Source organism: Cenococcum geophilum, assembly GCF_001692895.1.
Source record: "Cenococcum geophilum 1.58 unplaced genomic scaffold K441scaffold_32, whole genome shotgun sequence".
NCBI classification, from domain to species: Eukaryota; Fungi; Ascomycota; class Dothideomycetes; order Gloniales; family Gloniaceae; genus Cenococcum; species Cenococcum geophilum.
In genome coordinates this window covers 1194927-1209314 of record NW_027137590.1, presented here as the reverse complement: position 1 = coordinate 1209314, position 14388 = coordinate 1194927, and the positions used below count along the sequence as shown (strand labels likewise).

Below are 14388 nucleotides of genomic sequence, written 5' to 3'. Positions count from 1 at the left end.
TAAACTACGAGAGTTTGTTAAATTAGCTAAACTAGTACCTTTACTAGCTAAACCTTAATTATTACCTAAAGCTAAACTATAGCTACCGCCAAAGTGAGGCAGATGTCGCCCCCGCAAATACCTATTATTTACGGCCGTTATAGACACGGCTGTTACGGACGCTATAATAGATATAGGTGCCCTTATAGGTAATATTGTAGATATAGCTAATATCGCTATCTACTTGCAGGATGATAATACCGTAAATATGGCTAACACTACTATTTACTTATAGAACGATGGTAATACCTAGTTTAGCGCTTTACGGCAAAAGGAGGTTATAGGCCTACTTAAAAAAGGAGTCTTTAAGATTATTAAGCTATATAATATACTAAAGGGGCTTAGACTCTTTAATTTACGGTTTATTAATAAGATTAAGAATAAGGGAACAGATAAAGCCTTTAAGAAATTATAACTTATTGTATAGGCCTATAATGATTTAGAAAAAGAGCTAGTCCTTACTTAGTTACTAATAATTTAACAAGTTAGCCAGCGGCTAATTCTCTATATTACTGCTATGCTACCGTAGATATAACTTTACCTCTAAGATATCTTATAAGCCTATATCTAGTCTACTACGAACCTAAAACGCGAGTTCTATATATAACCACTATATAAGCTAAATAAATGATTAGGAATTAATAAGGACTCTATTCTAAAGGTTATAAAGCCACTTTATAAAGTACCTAAAGCTAAAAACTACTAGTTTAAGACCTACCATTTATACTACGTTAATTAGCTACAAATAGACCAATCCACGTACGACCCTTGCTTACTTTATAGCAACAAACCTTTTGGAATTGTCGGCCTATAGACTAATAATACGCTGTTCCTTGCAGATAATACCTTTATAGAGGTGTAAAGGCGCGAAGAGACTTTGGGGAAGATTTAAAGAAATAATATAAATTCTATCTAAATCTAAGGGTATATAGCTCTCGCTAAGAACAAGACGTTACGTAAAGAAGAGAAAGGAATAACGAGAGAATTATATAATTAAATAGTTAGGGGCTTGGTGGTTAATGCGTGCGTATATACACACGCGGTCTTTAACAGACTTTAGTAAAATTTAATAGATCTGGCAGAACTTGGTAGAAGTTAATTAAGCTAGCAGAATTTAGTAGAATTTGGACAAAGTATCGGAATTTATCTATTAAGTGTTTTATTAAGACGTTCCTACTATAACTGGGCTAGTCCCGTTATAGTACCCCCCCTTTTAGCCAAAGGTTTAAAATAATTCAATTTAGTTAAGACTTATTACTTATTATGTTTATATAGTTGCGTTAGGTAGCGGTATAGAGTTTTACTAATTCTATTGTTAAATGGGCCAATTAGGATTTTCCATCCCCGGGATAGAAAATTGCTATTAGCTTAGTTAAGGCGGTAAGCAGAACTAATATCTTTATAGTAGGTCTTAGCAAGGCAGATCTAACTAATTAAACAACTTTAACCGGCGGTTAAAGTTCTTTAACATCTTACGTGTTACGTAATTATATTATAAACGTTATAACGTATTTTAAGTTCTTTTTAATTTTAAGCTTCCTGCTATTGTGTTTCGTATATTTATGTTGGGTAGTAGTTATTTACCTTTATATTATATCCATCTAGCTAGAGTAGGCCGCGAAGGATAGTCTTTATGGAATTCTTTTACTAGGGAAGGCGCGTTGGTTTTAATCTAATTATAGGTTTCCTAAGTTTATATTTTATATCCTTCCCACTTAATAAAAAGTTTAAATTGTTTAAATTATATCTTCTATTGTATATTGTTAATTAAGTTAATAAAGTAAAAACTGTTACCGTTATTAACAATTATAGGAGGTAGCGGCGGCACTTCGTAAGTTATGGGTTTACCCTTTAAAGGTTATAATAAGCTTATATAAAACGTTAGATGTATTTTTATCTTAGTTAGTAGTTTAAGCTTATAAGTATATAGGCTTAGTCTCTTTTTAATTTAGTATAGGCCNNTAAACTTCNANTNNAGTTTCTTTAANGGTNNTTAAGTCTTTAGGTTTTATATATTTAGGTAAACTATATTACCTTTCTTAAAGTCCCACGCGGGAGCTTATCCTTTATTTATATACTATTCCTATACCGTTTAAGCATACGCTAATTTACTTTATAATAGTTCCGTTAACTGCTTTATTTAATTAGCGAAGTTATACGCATTAATTAGTTAAATCCTCTTAATCGTAGGTCCTGTTGTATTGGTTTTAGGTTATAGTTTAAATTTAAGTTAAGGGTTTTATCCGTAGGTTGCGTAGAACGGCGTTACGCCTATTAATTTATTTCTTATATTATTCGCAGTAAACTTAGCTAAAGGTAGCTACTTTTCCCAGTCGTCTTGTAGGTAGGAGTAGTATATTTATAAGTATTATTTTATAATCACGTTTATAATTTTAGTTTAACCATCTATCTCCAGATAAAATACAGTTAAAAGTTATATTTATATACTTAATTATTTATATAGGGCTTACTAGAAGTCTAAAACGAACTGGCTTCTGTAGTTAGATATTATTAAATTAGGAAGTCTATATAGCTTAAAGACGTATTTAATAAAATATTCAGCTACTAATATTGTATTAATTAAGTCCATAGAAATTATATATTGCATTTTTATAAGACGGTTAATAACTACTATAATATTTATAAACCCATTACTATTAGGCAGGTTAACTATAAAGTCGATTAAAATATCTCGCTATCTTTATATTAGAATTAGCAATAGTTAAAGTACTCCTTACTTCTTTATAAGAGGTCTTCTCACATACGTATATTCTATATGCTTAAACGTATTTTCGTATATAGTTATATATTATAGGCCAGTAATATACTTATTAGATAATCTTATAGGTCTTTATACGGCTAGGATGCCCTACTATAGGGAAATTATATATAAATTTAAGTATCTTAAATTATAAGGGTTCGGAATTTAGTATTACTATTTTCTATTAATAGTACAACCAATTATTACGGATTTCGTATTTGGCAAGTATAATATCCTTATATTGCCGTTTCCCTGTTTAAATTACTTTTATTATATCTACTATTTAGGGGTTATTTTTATATTCGTGCTCTATTAATTTATTAATTTTTATGCCCCACTTATTAATTTCTAATTTATTCCTATTAAGCTCCGTGTCTAAGAATATAGGCCGTAGTTTCTTAAAGTATTTAGGGGGGGGGTAGAATTTATAATTAATTTATAATCCGTTTATTAGAGGCGTTAGTAAATAAGTTCTATAATTATTATATTAAAAATTTAGGCTTCTAATTAAGTTTACTAGGTCGGTATATAATCTTAAAGTCAAATTATAAGAGGTATTCGGCCTAACAAATTTGGCGTTATATTAATTGCTTTATAGTTATAAAGTACTATAGGTTTTTATAGTCCGTTAATACGCGTATTAAAAACAACAATCCTTTAAGTTCTAAACGCTATTGTTTAAAATATCTAATAATTGTAAGTAGTTCCTTATTATAAATCTTATAGTTTAATTTAGTAGAGGTAAGTTTTTAGGGAAAAAAAGGCTACTAGGTATAGCTCGCCGTTTTTATTATATTATGATAACACTTCTCCTAGTATATAATTAGACGAGTCTATTTTAATAATATATTTAAGGTCCGGATTAAAGTGGGTAAGAATTAAAGTAGTTGTAAAATAATATTTTAGGTCGTTAAAAGCTTGTTCGCATTTAGTAGTTTATTTAAATCTTATATTCTTTCTTATTAAGTTTACTAATAGCTAAACAATTTTTAAGAAGTAATTAATAAATTAATAATAGAAATCCTTAGATGTCTTATATACTACTAGGACTTTCCTAGTTTACTATTATAGCGATTTTCTTAGGGTTTATTTTAATTCCGTTACGGGATATAATTAGGCTTAAGTATATAACTTTAGACGCGTGGAACTTGTATTTCTTAATATTATATTATAAGCCCGCGTCTCGTAGGCGTTTAAGGACTATTTAGACGTACTTCTAATGCTTAGAAAGTAAAGATAAATAGATTAAGATATTATTAATATACGCGGTAACAAATATATTAAGGAATTCGCGAAGCGTATCGTTAACGTATTATTAAAACATATTTAGACCGTTTTTTATACTAAATAGCATTACTAGGTATTTAAAAAGTCCCTATTATATACGGAAGGCTATATACTTCTTATCTCCTTTACAAACACGGATTTAATTAAAGGTAGCGACTATATTAAGCTTCGTAAAGTATCATACTTTTACTAAGTAATTAAGCGTTTCTTAAAGCAAAGGAATTAGATATTGGTTTTAAATTATAATTATATTTAGGGCTTAATAATTAATATAGAACCTTAAGCCTCCTCTAGGTTTCTTAATAAATAGTATAGGTAAGGTAAATAGTAATTAACTAGGGCGAATAAATCCTTTCTTTAGGTGTTCTTTAAGGTATTATTATATTATAAGCAGCTCTTCTTATAATATACCGTATAACGGGCCGAACTTTAGCGTTATACTAGGTTTAAGTTCTATCTTAAAATTATACTTATCTTAATATAGGGGTAGTTAGTTTACAAATTATTTCTTAAACGTATTAATGAGATTATAATATTCTTTAGGGATAGCTCTATAAAGCCGCAACAGTAGCGAAACTAGCCCAAAAACGACTTAATAAAACGATCTGATATCAGAACCCTACTCCCTATACTAAGAGACCCCATAAAACCACGTCGCCCCCATCTATAAGGCATGGGGGACGACGGCGGGGCATAAGCTTCCTGCTAAAGTCGCAAGAATCGCAACGCAAGGGAGCTGAACTATGAACTAGGTGGGTAATAACGCGAAAAGAATAGCTGCTAGCCTAACTAGCAATGGCAAAAACTAAAGGAAATACTTAGACAAATTAAAAACGATCTTATAAAAGAGGAGGAAGAAACTCCACAATACTAGATATTTACCGCTGTTTAAGAGGTTATATAACACGTTAAAGCCCTCTTAACGCGTCTAGCCCCCTAAACAACCTAGGAAAGGGAGACTAAGGCCTAGCTTAATTGGATTAAAGCTAGCATTAAGGAAATTTAAAAGGAAACGCGTAAAGAAGGACCCCTAGGTCTAAAAGTTCCCCTAGTACAGGGCTAGACCTAGGCAGTAGTTGCCGCGCAGGCGGCCTATATAGTAAACACAGTCGCGGCACTATAGAGAGTAACCATACATGTTAGGCTTAAGGAGCCCTAGGGCTACAAACTAAGGGAGCTCCTTAAGACCATCTAGAGGTTAATACTAAGTATATACGCTATACGCACCCTTAACAGTGGGGATGTAGACGTCTATATTCCCTTCTAAATAATAAAGAACTAAATCCTAAACGGACCGGACGCGCTAGGACTTAAGATACTAAGGAAAGACTACCTCCTAGAAGTACCTAGGGTCCCGCTTAAGACCTTAATTAATAGCAAAAGAAATATAGATAATTTAGAATTAATCTAATCCATTTATAAAGCTATAAAACGCCTTATGCCTAGGGTTGCTCTTAACTAGATCTGATAGCTATATAACCCTAAAGCGTAGGCGAAATGCTAGGTAAACCCTAGCAGCGCCTAGAGAGAACCCAAGAAAACTAAAAAAACACTTATAATTAGCGTCCTAACTTAGGCAATTTAATAAAAGATTATAAAAAGCGGGATAGTTATTAAATCCCAGCTATTTAAGACTAGGCTATTTAAGAATAGCCTAATTATAAAGTAATATTATTGCTATAACTAGTAGGGATATATATAAAGCGTATATGGAAAGTAAATAAAATATAGGCAATATATAGGACTACATAGCACAACAGATTACCCTAAGGAGAGAGTATCCTATATTAACTGCGGTAAAGCCTATAAGGTATAGCAAAAAAAGGAGTATAGGACCTTCTAGAGCTACCTTAAGGGCATCTAAATAAAAAGAATGGCCCTTTTAACGCAATCGCTCCGTATATAAGAAGCTATAGAAGTAATACTATACTAACCTCTAATACCAGGTAACTTTATAATTATTACTAATAAAAAGAGAGGTTAAGAACTATCCTACCTAGGGATTTAAGAACAACCACTTAAACGGGGACTAGGTAAACCATCCTTTATTAAAATAGTAAGTAGAGATAGATTGTAAGTAAGGCTCTAGCTTCGCGCCAACTAAGTAATAATAGTAACTAGCAAAAATGATAAGGAATAAGATATAGATATAGACGAGCCTATACCCACTCTAAATAAGTAGGTATATAATTATCTAGTATAATTACGGAAATGCAAACTAAGGGGTATATCGCCCCTTTTTTAACAGCGTTACGCTAGCGGACTACTAGGTCCTTGCAGTCTAAGAGCCGGTATATAATAAGTATACTAAATTAATATACTGCCCTAGGGGATTTACACTTATATATAACGCCCTCCCTATAATAAAGGTCTGCTTTATAATTAGCCAGAATATTAATACCGCGTATTAGAAACGTAGACAGTACGGCCTATTTACTATAGCTCTCTAGCTACGCCTAAAGGGGCTAGAGGTTATAATTATTAACGTATATAACCTATACGGAGGTAGCCCCTAGATTAGGGTATGGCCTAAGGTTAAAATAGCTATTAAGGAAGCTAAGGGAGAAGTTATACTTCTAGGTAACTTTAACGTCCACTACCTAATATAGGGCGGAGTATATATAGCCAGCGAAGAGTAGGCGGAATGCCTCCTGGCTAAAATAGATGCTAGAGGTCTTATACTTACGACACTAAAAAGAGAGCCTATATAGAAAAGAGGATAATAGGAGAGTGTAATTGACCTTACGTTTATATTACCAGATCTATACAGATAAGTTAACTTCTATAGTATAGTTAAAGAATAGGCCCTTATAAAAAACCATATACCTATCCGCATCTAAATTAATAACGCTGGCTATTTACTAGCAGAACGCTAGCGCCTTACCCTTAAGAAGCTAGACTTATAAGGCCTCCTCTAAAGTATCTAGCAGCTTAACTAGGCTACGTCTAAAAACCCACTCTATGCCCTCTAAGAAGGGATTAAGTAAGCACTTAGAAAATATTACCTATAAGTACGGCCTAGCTAGCAAGCCCGTTAAGAATAGTCGCTATACGCTATATAGCTCCACGCTAGCGCCTACTAGGCGCAACAATAGTACTAGGCCTATAATAACCCCTAGGACCTCTAAAGATACTTAGTACTAAGCAACTAGCTCCAGAAAGAGACTAGGAAAGTTAGTTAAGATAACTAAAGGCGCTTTATCTATAAACTTACTAAGGACTAGTTAAAACCACATAATAAAGGACTCTAGATCTTATTAAAATGGAGTAGAAAAGTAAGCGTAGTAAAGGCGGACCCCCATTTACTAGACCTTAGGAGGTCCATTAAAGACCCCTTAATAAATAATAACACTATAAAAGCGGATATTTTTATAGCTAGAGATACTAAGATAGAGGCAATAATGGAACAAAGGACGCTTAATATTAGCCCTATTATTTTAATAGAGGAAATTAGTAAGCTAATTATAAGCCTTCTAAATAAAAAAGCCCTAGGGCTAGACAGTATACCAAATAAGGTTCTTAAAGTGGTTGCCCTAGTTATTATAAAAGACTTAGCAGAAGTAGCTAGCTATTACTTTGCCAACGGAATAATATCAAAAAGCCTTAAAGAATCTATAACTGTGGTTTTACGTAAAGAGGGAAAGAAAGACTACTCTCTCCTAGGCAGCTATAGACTAATTACTCTTAAAAATACGCTAGCAAAAGTCCTAGAGAAGCATGTAGCTAATATTATATTAGAGGCAGCGGAAGAATATAGGCTACTCCCTTAGAACTAGATAGGAGCAAGGCGAAAGCAATCCACATTATCAGCGGTAGGACTGCTTAACTCTTATATATAGATAGCGTGGCGAACGCGTTATAGATGCGTGGTGTTAATGCTAAGCCTAGACTTAGTAGGGGCATTTAACAATATTTCCTATAAAAGGCTTCTATATATCTTAAAAAGAAAAGGCTTTCTAAAGTAGCTTATAGACTATATATAAAGCTTCTTAATAGCACGTAAGACCTATATTAAGTTTATAGGTTATAAGAGCAATTAAATCCAGACGCAGACAGGCATCCCCTAGGGGTCTCCCTTATTGCCAATTCTATTCCTCTTTTTTATATTAGAGCTATTAGAGGAATTCTAGAGCCCTAACAGCGGTACACTAGGGTTTAGCTTTGTAAACAATACGAACCTTATTACTTAGGGGGATACCGTAGTAGAGAACTGCCAATAATTGGAGGCCGCTTATAACTGCTACGCCGCATAGGCAAACCGACACGGCGCGGCGTTCGCCCCTAAAAAGTACTAGCTTATGCACTTTATAAGACAACAGCGCCACGCTACTGTAGACCTTGCGTCTACCGTACGTATTGCTGGCTGCGAGACAGCTCCCTAGAAAACCAGTATGCAAGTCCTAGGGATTTAGGTGGACCCTAAGCTCTAGTAGAAAGAATAGGTTAAGAAGGCCGCAAGTAAGGGCTTAGTAGCCTTTAAAGTAATATTAAGGATTACTACGTCCATATAGGGCCCCTTAATACGCCGCTCGCGCCTCCTATACACGGCCACCGTCTAACTAGCGATACTGTATAGAGCCCAAGTGTGGGAAGTTCGGGACGACGGCGGAACGCTAGCTAAAAGCTTAATTAAACCGCTATAGAAGATCTAGAATAAGTGCCTCTATAGGGTTATAGGCGTATACCAGCGAACACCAATAGCTGTAATAGAGAAAGAAGCGGCCATTCCCCTAATTTAGCTCTATATTAAAACGACAGCCCTCTAAAGAGCCGCCAAAATAGCTCTTAATAGGGTAGAAAAAGAATTAGTAGAGGCACTTGACGGTATCTAGAATATACTAGTAAAGCGCTAGCGAAAAATAAGACGGCTATTAGCACTATTAAAAGCGCTTAGAGACCGTATAAGGGACCGTAAGAATAAGATATAGGGCTTCCTTATATACTAGAAGGATTGTATAAAGCGGAAAGCTGTAATAAACCCCCGTAGGTATAGCTAGTAGAACGCCGGCGGAGCGTAGACGGAGCGCCGCTACCGTATAGAAGGTTACTAGCACCGCTAGCGGGTAACTACCCTTATCGCGAAATGGGTAGACCTAGAATGGCGCTGACGGTGGTAAGTAAAAGCTAAAGACCGTATAGAAACTACGTGGAGGACCCTTTAGGGGAGTCCTATAATCCCACTATATAAAGACCTAACAAAAGCAGAGGCTATAGCACTATTTCTTCTTCGTATAGAGGTAATAGGGCTTAATATATGGCTTATATCTATTGGAGTACTAGCAATTCTCCCGCGGTGCGAATATAGCTAGATTAGGTAGACAGTCCACTATATACTATTTTAGTGCCTATACTACTAAAGGGCGGACTTTATAGTAAAATACAACTCTAAACGCCTTTAAGAAGTTTTAAGTAATAAAAGGAGCGCTTAAGCGGCTGTAAAATGGCTAGTATAGTTAGGCGCCTTAACCTAGTTCTAGGCTATAAAGGTAATAGATATAAAGGATATAAGTGGATATTAGCCTTTCTAAAGCTTAGAAGACTGGTAAAAAAATAAGGGCAAAAAAAATAAGGGAAGAAGGGGTAGAGTAAGATCGTCCGCGAAGCGCGGTTAGTTGGCTTATTATATAGACTCTTAGATAGGTAGAAGGCGAGTAGCTGGCGCTCCGACATCGGAATGCTGTTGTCTTTCTAGCGCGGCCCGCGAACGGGTTTTCTCTAAGTAGAGTTTTTCCTATAGAAGGTATTAGCCTGTATGGACCCACTAGGGGGACTGGGACAGGCGGTAAATTGAATTTATTATTATTTATAGGTATTGCTGTTAGGGTTTTTAATATAAGTACTTTAAGGTTATAGAGTTCTTTACGGATTGCTCCTATTAATTACTAGTGCTAACCTTTTAATGTCGCTTGCTGTTAGGCTAAAGCATCTATAAAGGACTGTTGCATTATAGTTAACTGTTCCCTAACTAGGGCTATAACGCTTATAGTTAACGCGGTAGGTTTAAGTTCATTTACTATTTTAATAGTAGTTATTTTAACGTAATATAATATAAGGGCGCGAAGAGACTTTAGGGAAGATTTAAAGAAATAATATAAATTCTATCTAAATCTAAGGGTATATAGCTCTTGCTAAGAATAAGACATTATATAAAGAAGAGAAAGGAATAACGAGAGAATTATATAATTAAATAGTTAGGGGCTTAGTGGTCAATACGTGCGTATATACGCACACGGTCTTTAACGGACTTTAGTAGAATTTAATAGATCTGGCAGAACTTGGCAGAAGTTAATTAAGCTAGTAAAATTCGGCAGAATTTAAACAAAGTATTAAAATTTATCTATTAAGTGTTTTACTAAGACGTTCCTACTATAACTAGGCTAGTCCTATTATAAGAGGCTAAATAAAGCGAACTATATAAGGCTAAGTTTATGGCTAAGAAGCGAGAATAACTAACCGTAAATATATTAATTAAGTTTAATAGAGGACTTATTTAATTAATATAAGATAGGAGTATTATGCTAACGCAAAAGCGCCAGTATAAAAACCTTAATGTGGTTAATACTATACTAGTAGATAGTACTAGCTCTAATGGAGTTACGCGTAGCCTACTTACGCTAAAGGACTAGTATATCGCTTAACGCGCTAGAGGAGCCTATATCGCCTTAGTCTGTTAGCTAAAGGCTTTATTTAACTTATCCTTTACTACCTAGGTAATTAATTCTAAAGAGGTAGACACGAAGGAGTTAAATAAGTGCCTAAGCTAGTAGATTTAGAACTTATATAAAGGTCTTAAGTTTATTAAATTAGAGGCTAAGACCCTATAGCTCTTAGTCTTTATAAACACTTCCTTTACTAGTAATAATAAGGACCTCTCTTCGCAAATTAGCTATGTTATTATACTAGCTAACGCAACTAAGAAGGTTAATGTTATCTATTAGAGCTTAATTAAGTATAAAAGAGTTACTAGAAGCGTTCTAGCTTCTAAACTCTACGGAATGGCTTATGGCTTTAATATCGCCGTCGCCATTAAGTCTACGGTAGATAAGGTCCTATAGATTAACCTCCCGCTTATACTTTACACTAATTCTAAGTCGCTATATAACTGTCTTATACGACTCAGAACTATATAAGAGAAGTAATTAATAATTAATATAATATGCCTACGATAAGCTTACGAACGTTAGCAGATTATAGAGGTTAAATAGATTAATGGTAAAGCTAACCCTGCGGACGCGATAACTAAGGGGAAGCCTTATATCGCACTATAGCGACTTATTAATACGAACCAAGTTAATATATAGGCTGTAGGTTAGGTGGAGCGTAAGGAGTAATAAGGGGTAGTTTACGGGTTGTGATGGTGCTGGGGCGCGCCACCTACTATATTCTGCGGACCCTGAATTTAACTAGCCAATTAGGATTTTCTATCCCCGGGATAGAAAATCGCTATTGGCTCGCTTACCACTAGTGCCTTGGCAGCCCTCGCGACATATTAACCTGCTACCCTTAATAATTCTTCTTCTTCTTTTCCTTAGCTTAATATCTCCGTAATATAGTATTCTATAAGCTTTGGCTTAGAGGCATTAATATAAGCCGTAATACTAGTTATATAATTACGGACCTATAAGAGGAGCGTGGAAACTATTGCGTATATGCTACAAATAGTCTAGAAATAGACTTGGCTTTAGAGTATAGATTAGCCTTCTTTTTAGAGTTGCTCTAGTGTCGGAATGTTAGTTATGTGACGTGGTTATGAGACTATAAAGCGAGGCTAGCTAATCTGACCTTGGAGCAAACCCCTATTTCTAGACAAGAATAACTACCAACTTTAACACCGCATACGTACCACTACAAGTAATATTCGTGCACGTTAATAATGCGAGTATACCGACAGATAGAGAAGCTAAAGAGCTCCTACCTTATAGTATTTTTATAATAACTAGATGTTATAAAAGGGTCAAGGTACGGCAGTAAAAAAGGTAATTTTGGCGTATTTTGGATAAAATGTAACTAACTGCCCATATCTAATATTTTATATAATATAGCCACAACGTTGTTATTTAATGCAATAGATAGAGAAGCTAAAGAGCTCCCACCTCGTAGTATTTTTATAATAACTAGACGTTATAAAAAGGTCGAGATACGGCGGTGAAAAAGGTGATTTTGACGCTATATTACTAGAGCCTCGCCTAGGCGCGATTTTGTCGCAAAAACGTTATAAAATCTACCTAAATCTTACCTAGTTAACAGCTTTATAATTTAATAAAAATCTAATTAATTTATAGAGGGCACTAGTCTAATTTAACTTATCAGCTTATTAGGTTAAAAAGGTATTGTTAGGGAGTTAAATATATAGGAGAGAGTGTCTCTTATACAAAATTGCGAAAATTGAAGTTGAGCACCATAGAGTTCCGCACTATAGGCCCTCAGACGGCAGGGTAAACTTAAGGTCGGTAGATAGCTGATTGGTTAAAAAAAAGTGGCGCTTTCTTGGGCGGAGACTAGTGATATTTTAGTGTTACTGAGTGCGCCTTAAGTTCTGCCCTTGCCGTCTGAGTCGCTTACTGAGATAATCAGACGTGATTTCGGTGGATGTTAGTTAGCTTGCTGACGGGCCGAAGGAATATCCGCTCCAATCAAAATCCAGCTAAGGTAAACGTGGCAGATCCCGATCGCAGCGACCATGACATGTCTGCCTCAACCACTACCTGTATCAACTAACCTTTTAACATCTTATTCGGCGAGCATCTGTCTCTAAGGTTTCAATGGCCGACATCATTTTCCAGCCGAGATATCAGCCATGCATTCTGCTGCATAAAAACAGCATTCCTTGCTCCATCTGGTTCGAAGACGTCTTGGTGTACTACGGAGTCCCCACTGAGACTTTTGAGCTCTACCTTATTGTACCGGATATCGACCAAGCCACTGAGGTTCTTGCACAGTGTGGATGGACTCTACTCACAGCAGCACCGGCCAAGGTTGGTACCGCGGTTGTTGACACTCAGCAGCGCCGTCTAGTGCCTCCTACGTTCAAGACGAAACCATACCAACCTCCTCAAAAGACATCTATCCCTCCACCGCCGAGTCAGGATCCACCAAGAGCAACTGAAACGGTTCTTCTTCCGGCTAATGATTGGAATTTCACCTTCTCAGAAGCCAAGCACAGGCCTAGCAATCTAGGCCTTTTTCCCGATCTTCCAGAATTCCTCGATGCTTTGATCGATAGTTTACTCGATACTTCCTTAGATCAATCCATGCTCTGGGGCCATATTGCATGCCAGATCGTATATCTCTATGGCTACAATTCGACTATTCAGGATCGGTCCTTTGCTGAACACTTGAGATATGAGCATCGACAGTACCACCTAGACTCGCTATCGGGAATGCGTACTGGGACGGCACATTTTATAAAACACCAACGCAAGATTCGGGAAGCACTCTATCAGGGCTCATTCACATTATGCGAGTGCTCAGCCAGTCGCGATAGGGAAGACCTGTTTCCGGAACGGCGAGAGAGGGAACTTCTACGAAAAATGATGGAAGGAAGTGAAAACTACGAGGTGGATGGCGGTGCAGATGGTGATAATAATGGTTCAGGGGGAAGCGGTTCCTCGCGTGCGTTAGATCGATTACTTTGCCATTAATGCTGGACGCAGGAATACCCAGACGAGCGGTAAGACTTCGTATATAGCAATAATAGCCTGGATTTTAATGAGTCATTCTTCGGCTTATGCTGCTTTTAGATAGGATATCGTTTGTTCATATTCTACTACTCACAATGCAGACACAGAAATCCTGACACGTTGATGAGATTGGGCTTTCGAGAGAAAGATTTTGTGTAGGATGTGTAGTTGCAATAAATCCGGGCACTTGCCTGCCCCTGGCGTTTATGCTCAGGTGTTGTCTTGTTGCTCAGAGGTTCTTGGCGTGTCGAGGCACTATTATAATTAGCCGTGTTAAAATCAAAGGGCGGCGGAGTTTTCACACTAATATTCTCCATATGTGCTGGTTCATCTCAATTCCAAATTCCTCCACTTCTTGATCCTTCGATGTGATTTCACTTAGCGGCAATAGGAGATTAAAAGACGAACTTGGTAAAACTGTATTGTTTACAGGCCCTTGGTCTAAGTCGGGTATGAAAATCGAAGCGCTCGAATAGCAGCTTGTTTAGGTAGTGTCGACCGAGGTACGGTTACCATCGCATATTGTCGGCCAGGTGTCGATCACTACTAAGGAGTGTTTGACCAATATATATTTCCACCGCCCTGGCGCATCCGTCTGAAATCGCGAGTCGATCAAGCCTT

General features: G+C 36.2%; 2 protein-coding genes across 2 annotated transcripts; both read left to right on the top strand.

The window, feature by feature from the left end:
• Positions 1 to 292: 292 nt before the first annotated feature.
• K441DRAFT_570747 (uncharacterized protein) lies at positions 293 to 454 on the top strand (the record flags this gene model as incomplete). The annotated part of the gene is made up of 1 exon (XM_067643940.1): positions 293 to 454. A coding segment is annotated over one exon (162 nt), but the record flags the coding sequence as incomplete, so codon positions are not given.
• Positions 455 to 12772: 12318 nt separating this feature from the next.
• Positions 12773 to 14022, top strand: K441DRAFT_663159 (uncharacterized protein). Its single transcript, XM_067649154.1, has one exon. It carries the CDS (start codon positions 12850 to 12852, stop codon positions 13726 to 13728), a length of 879 nt encoding a protein of 292 aa, XP_067501989.1. The 5' UTR covers positions 12773 to 12849; the 3' UTR covers positions 13729 to 14022.
• The last annotated feature ends 366 nt before the right edge of the window (positions 14023 to 14388 follow it).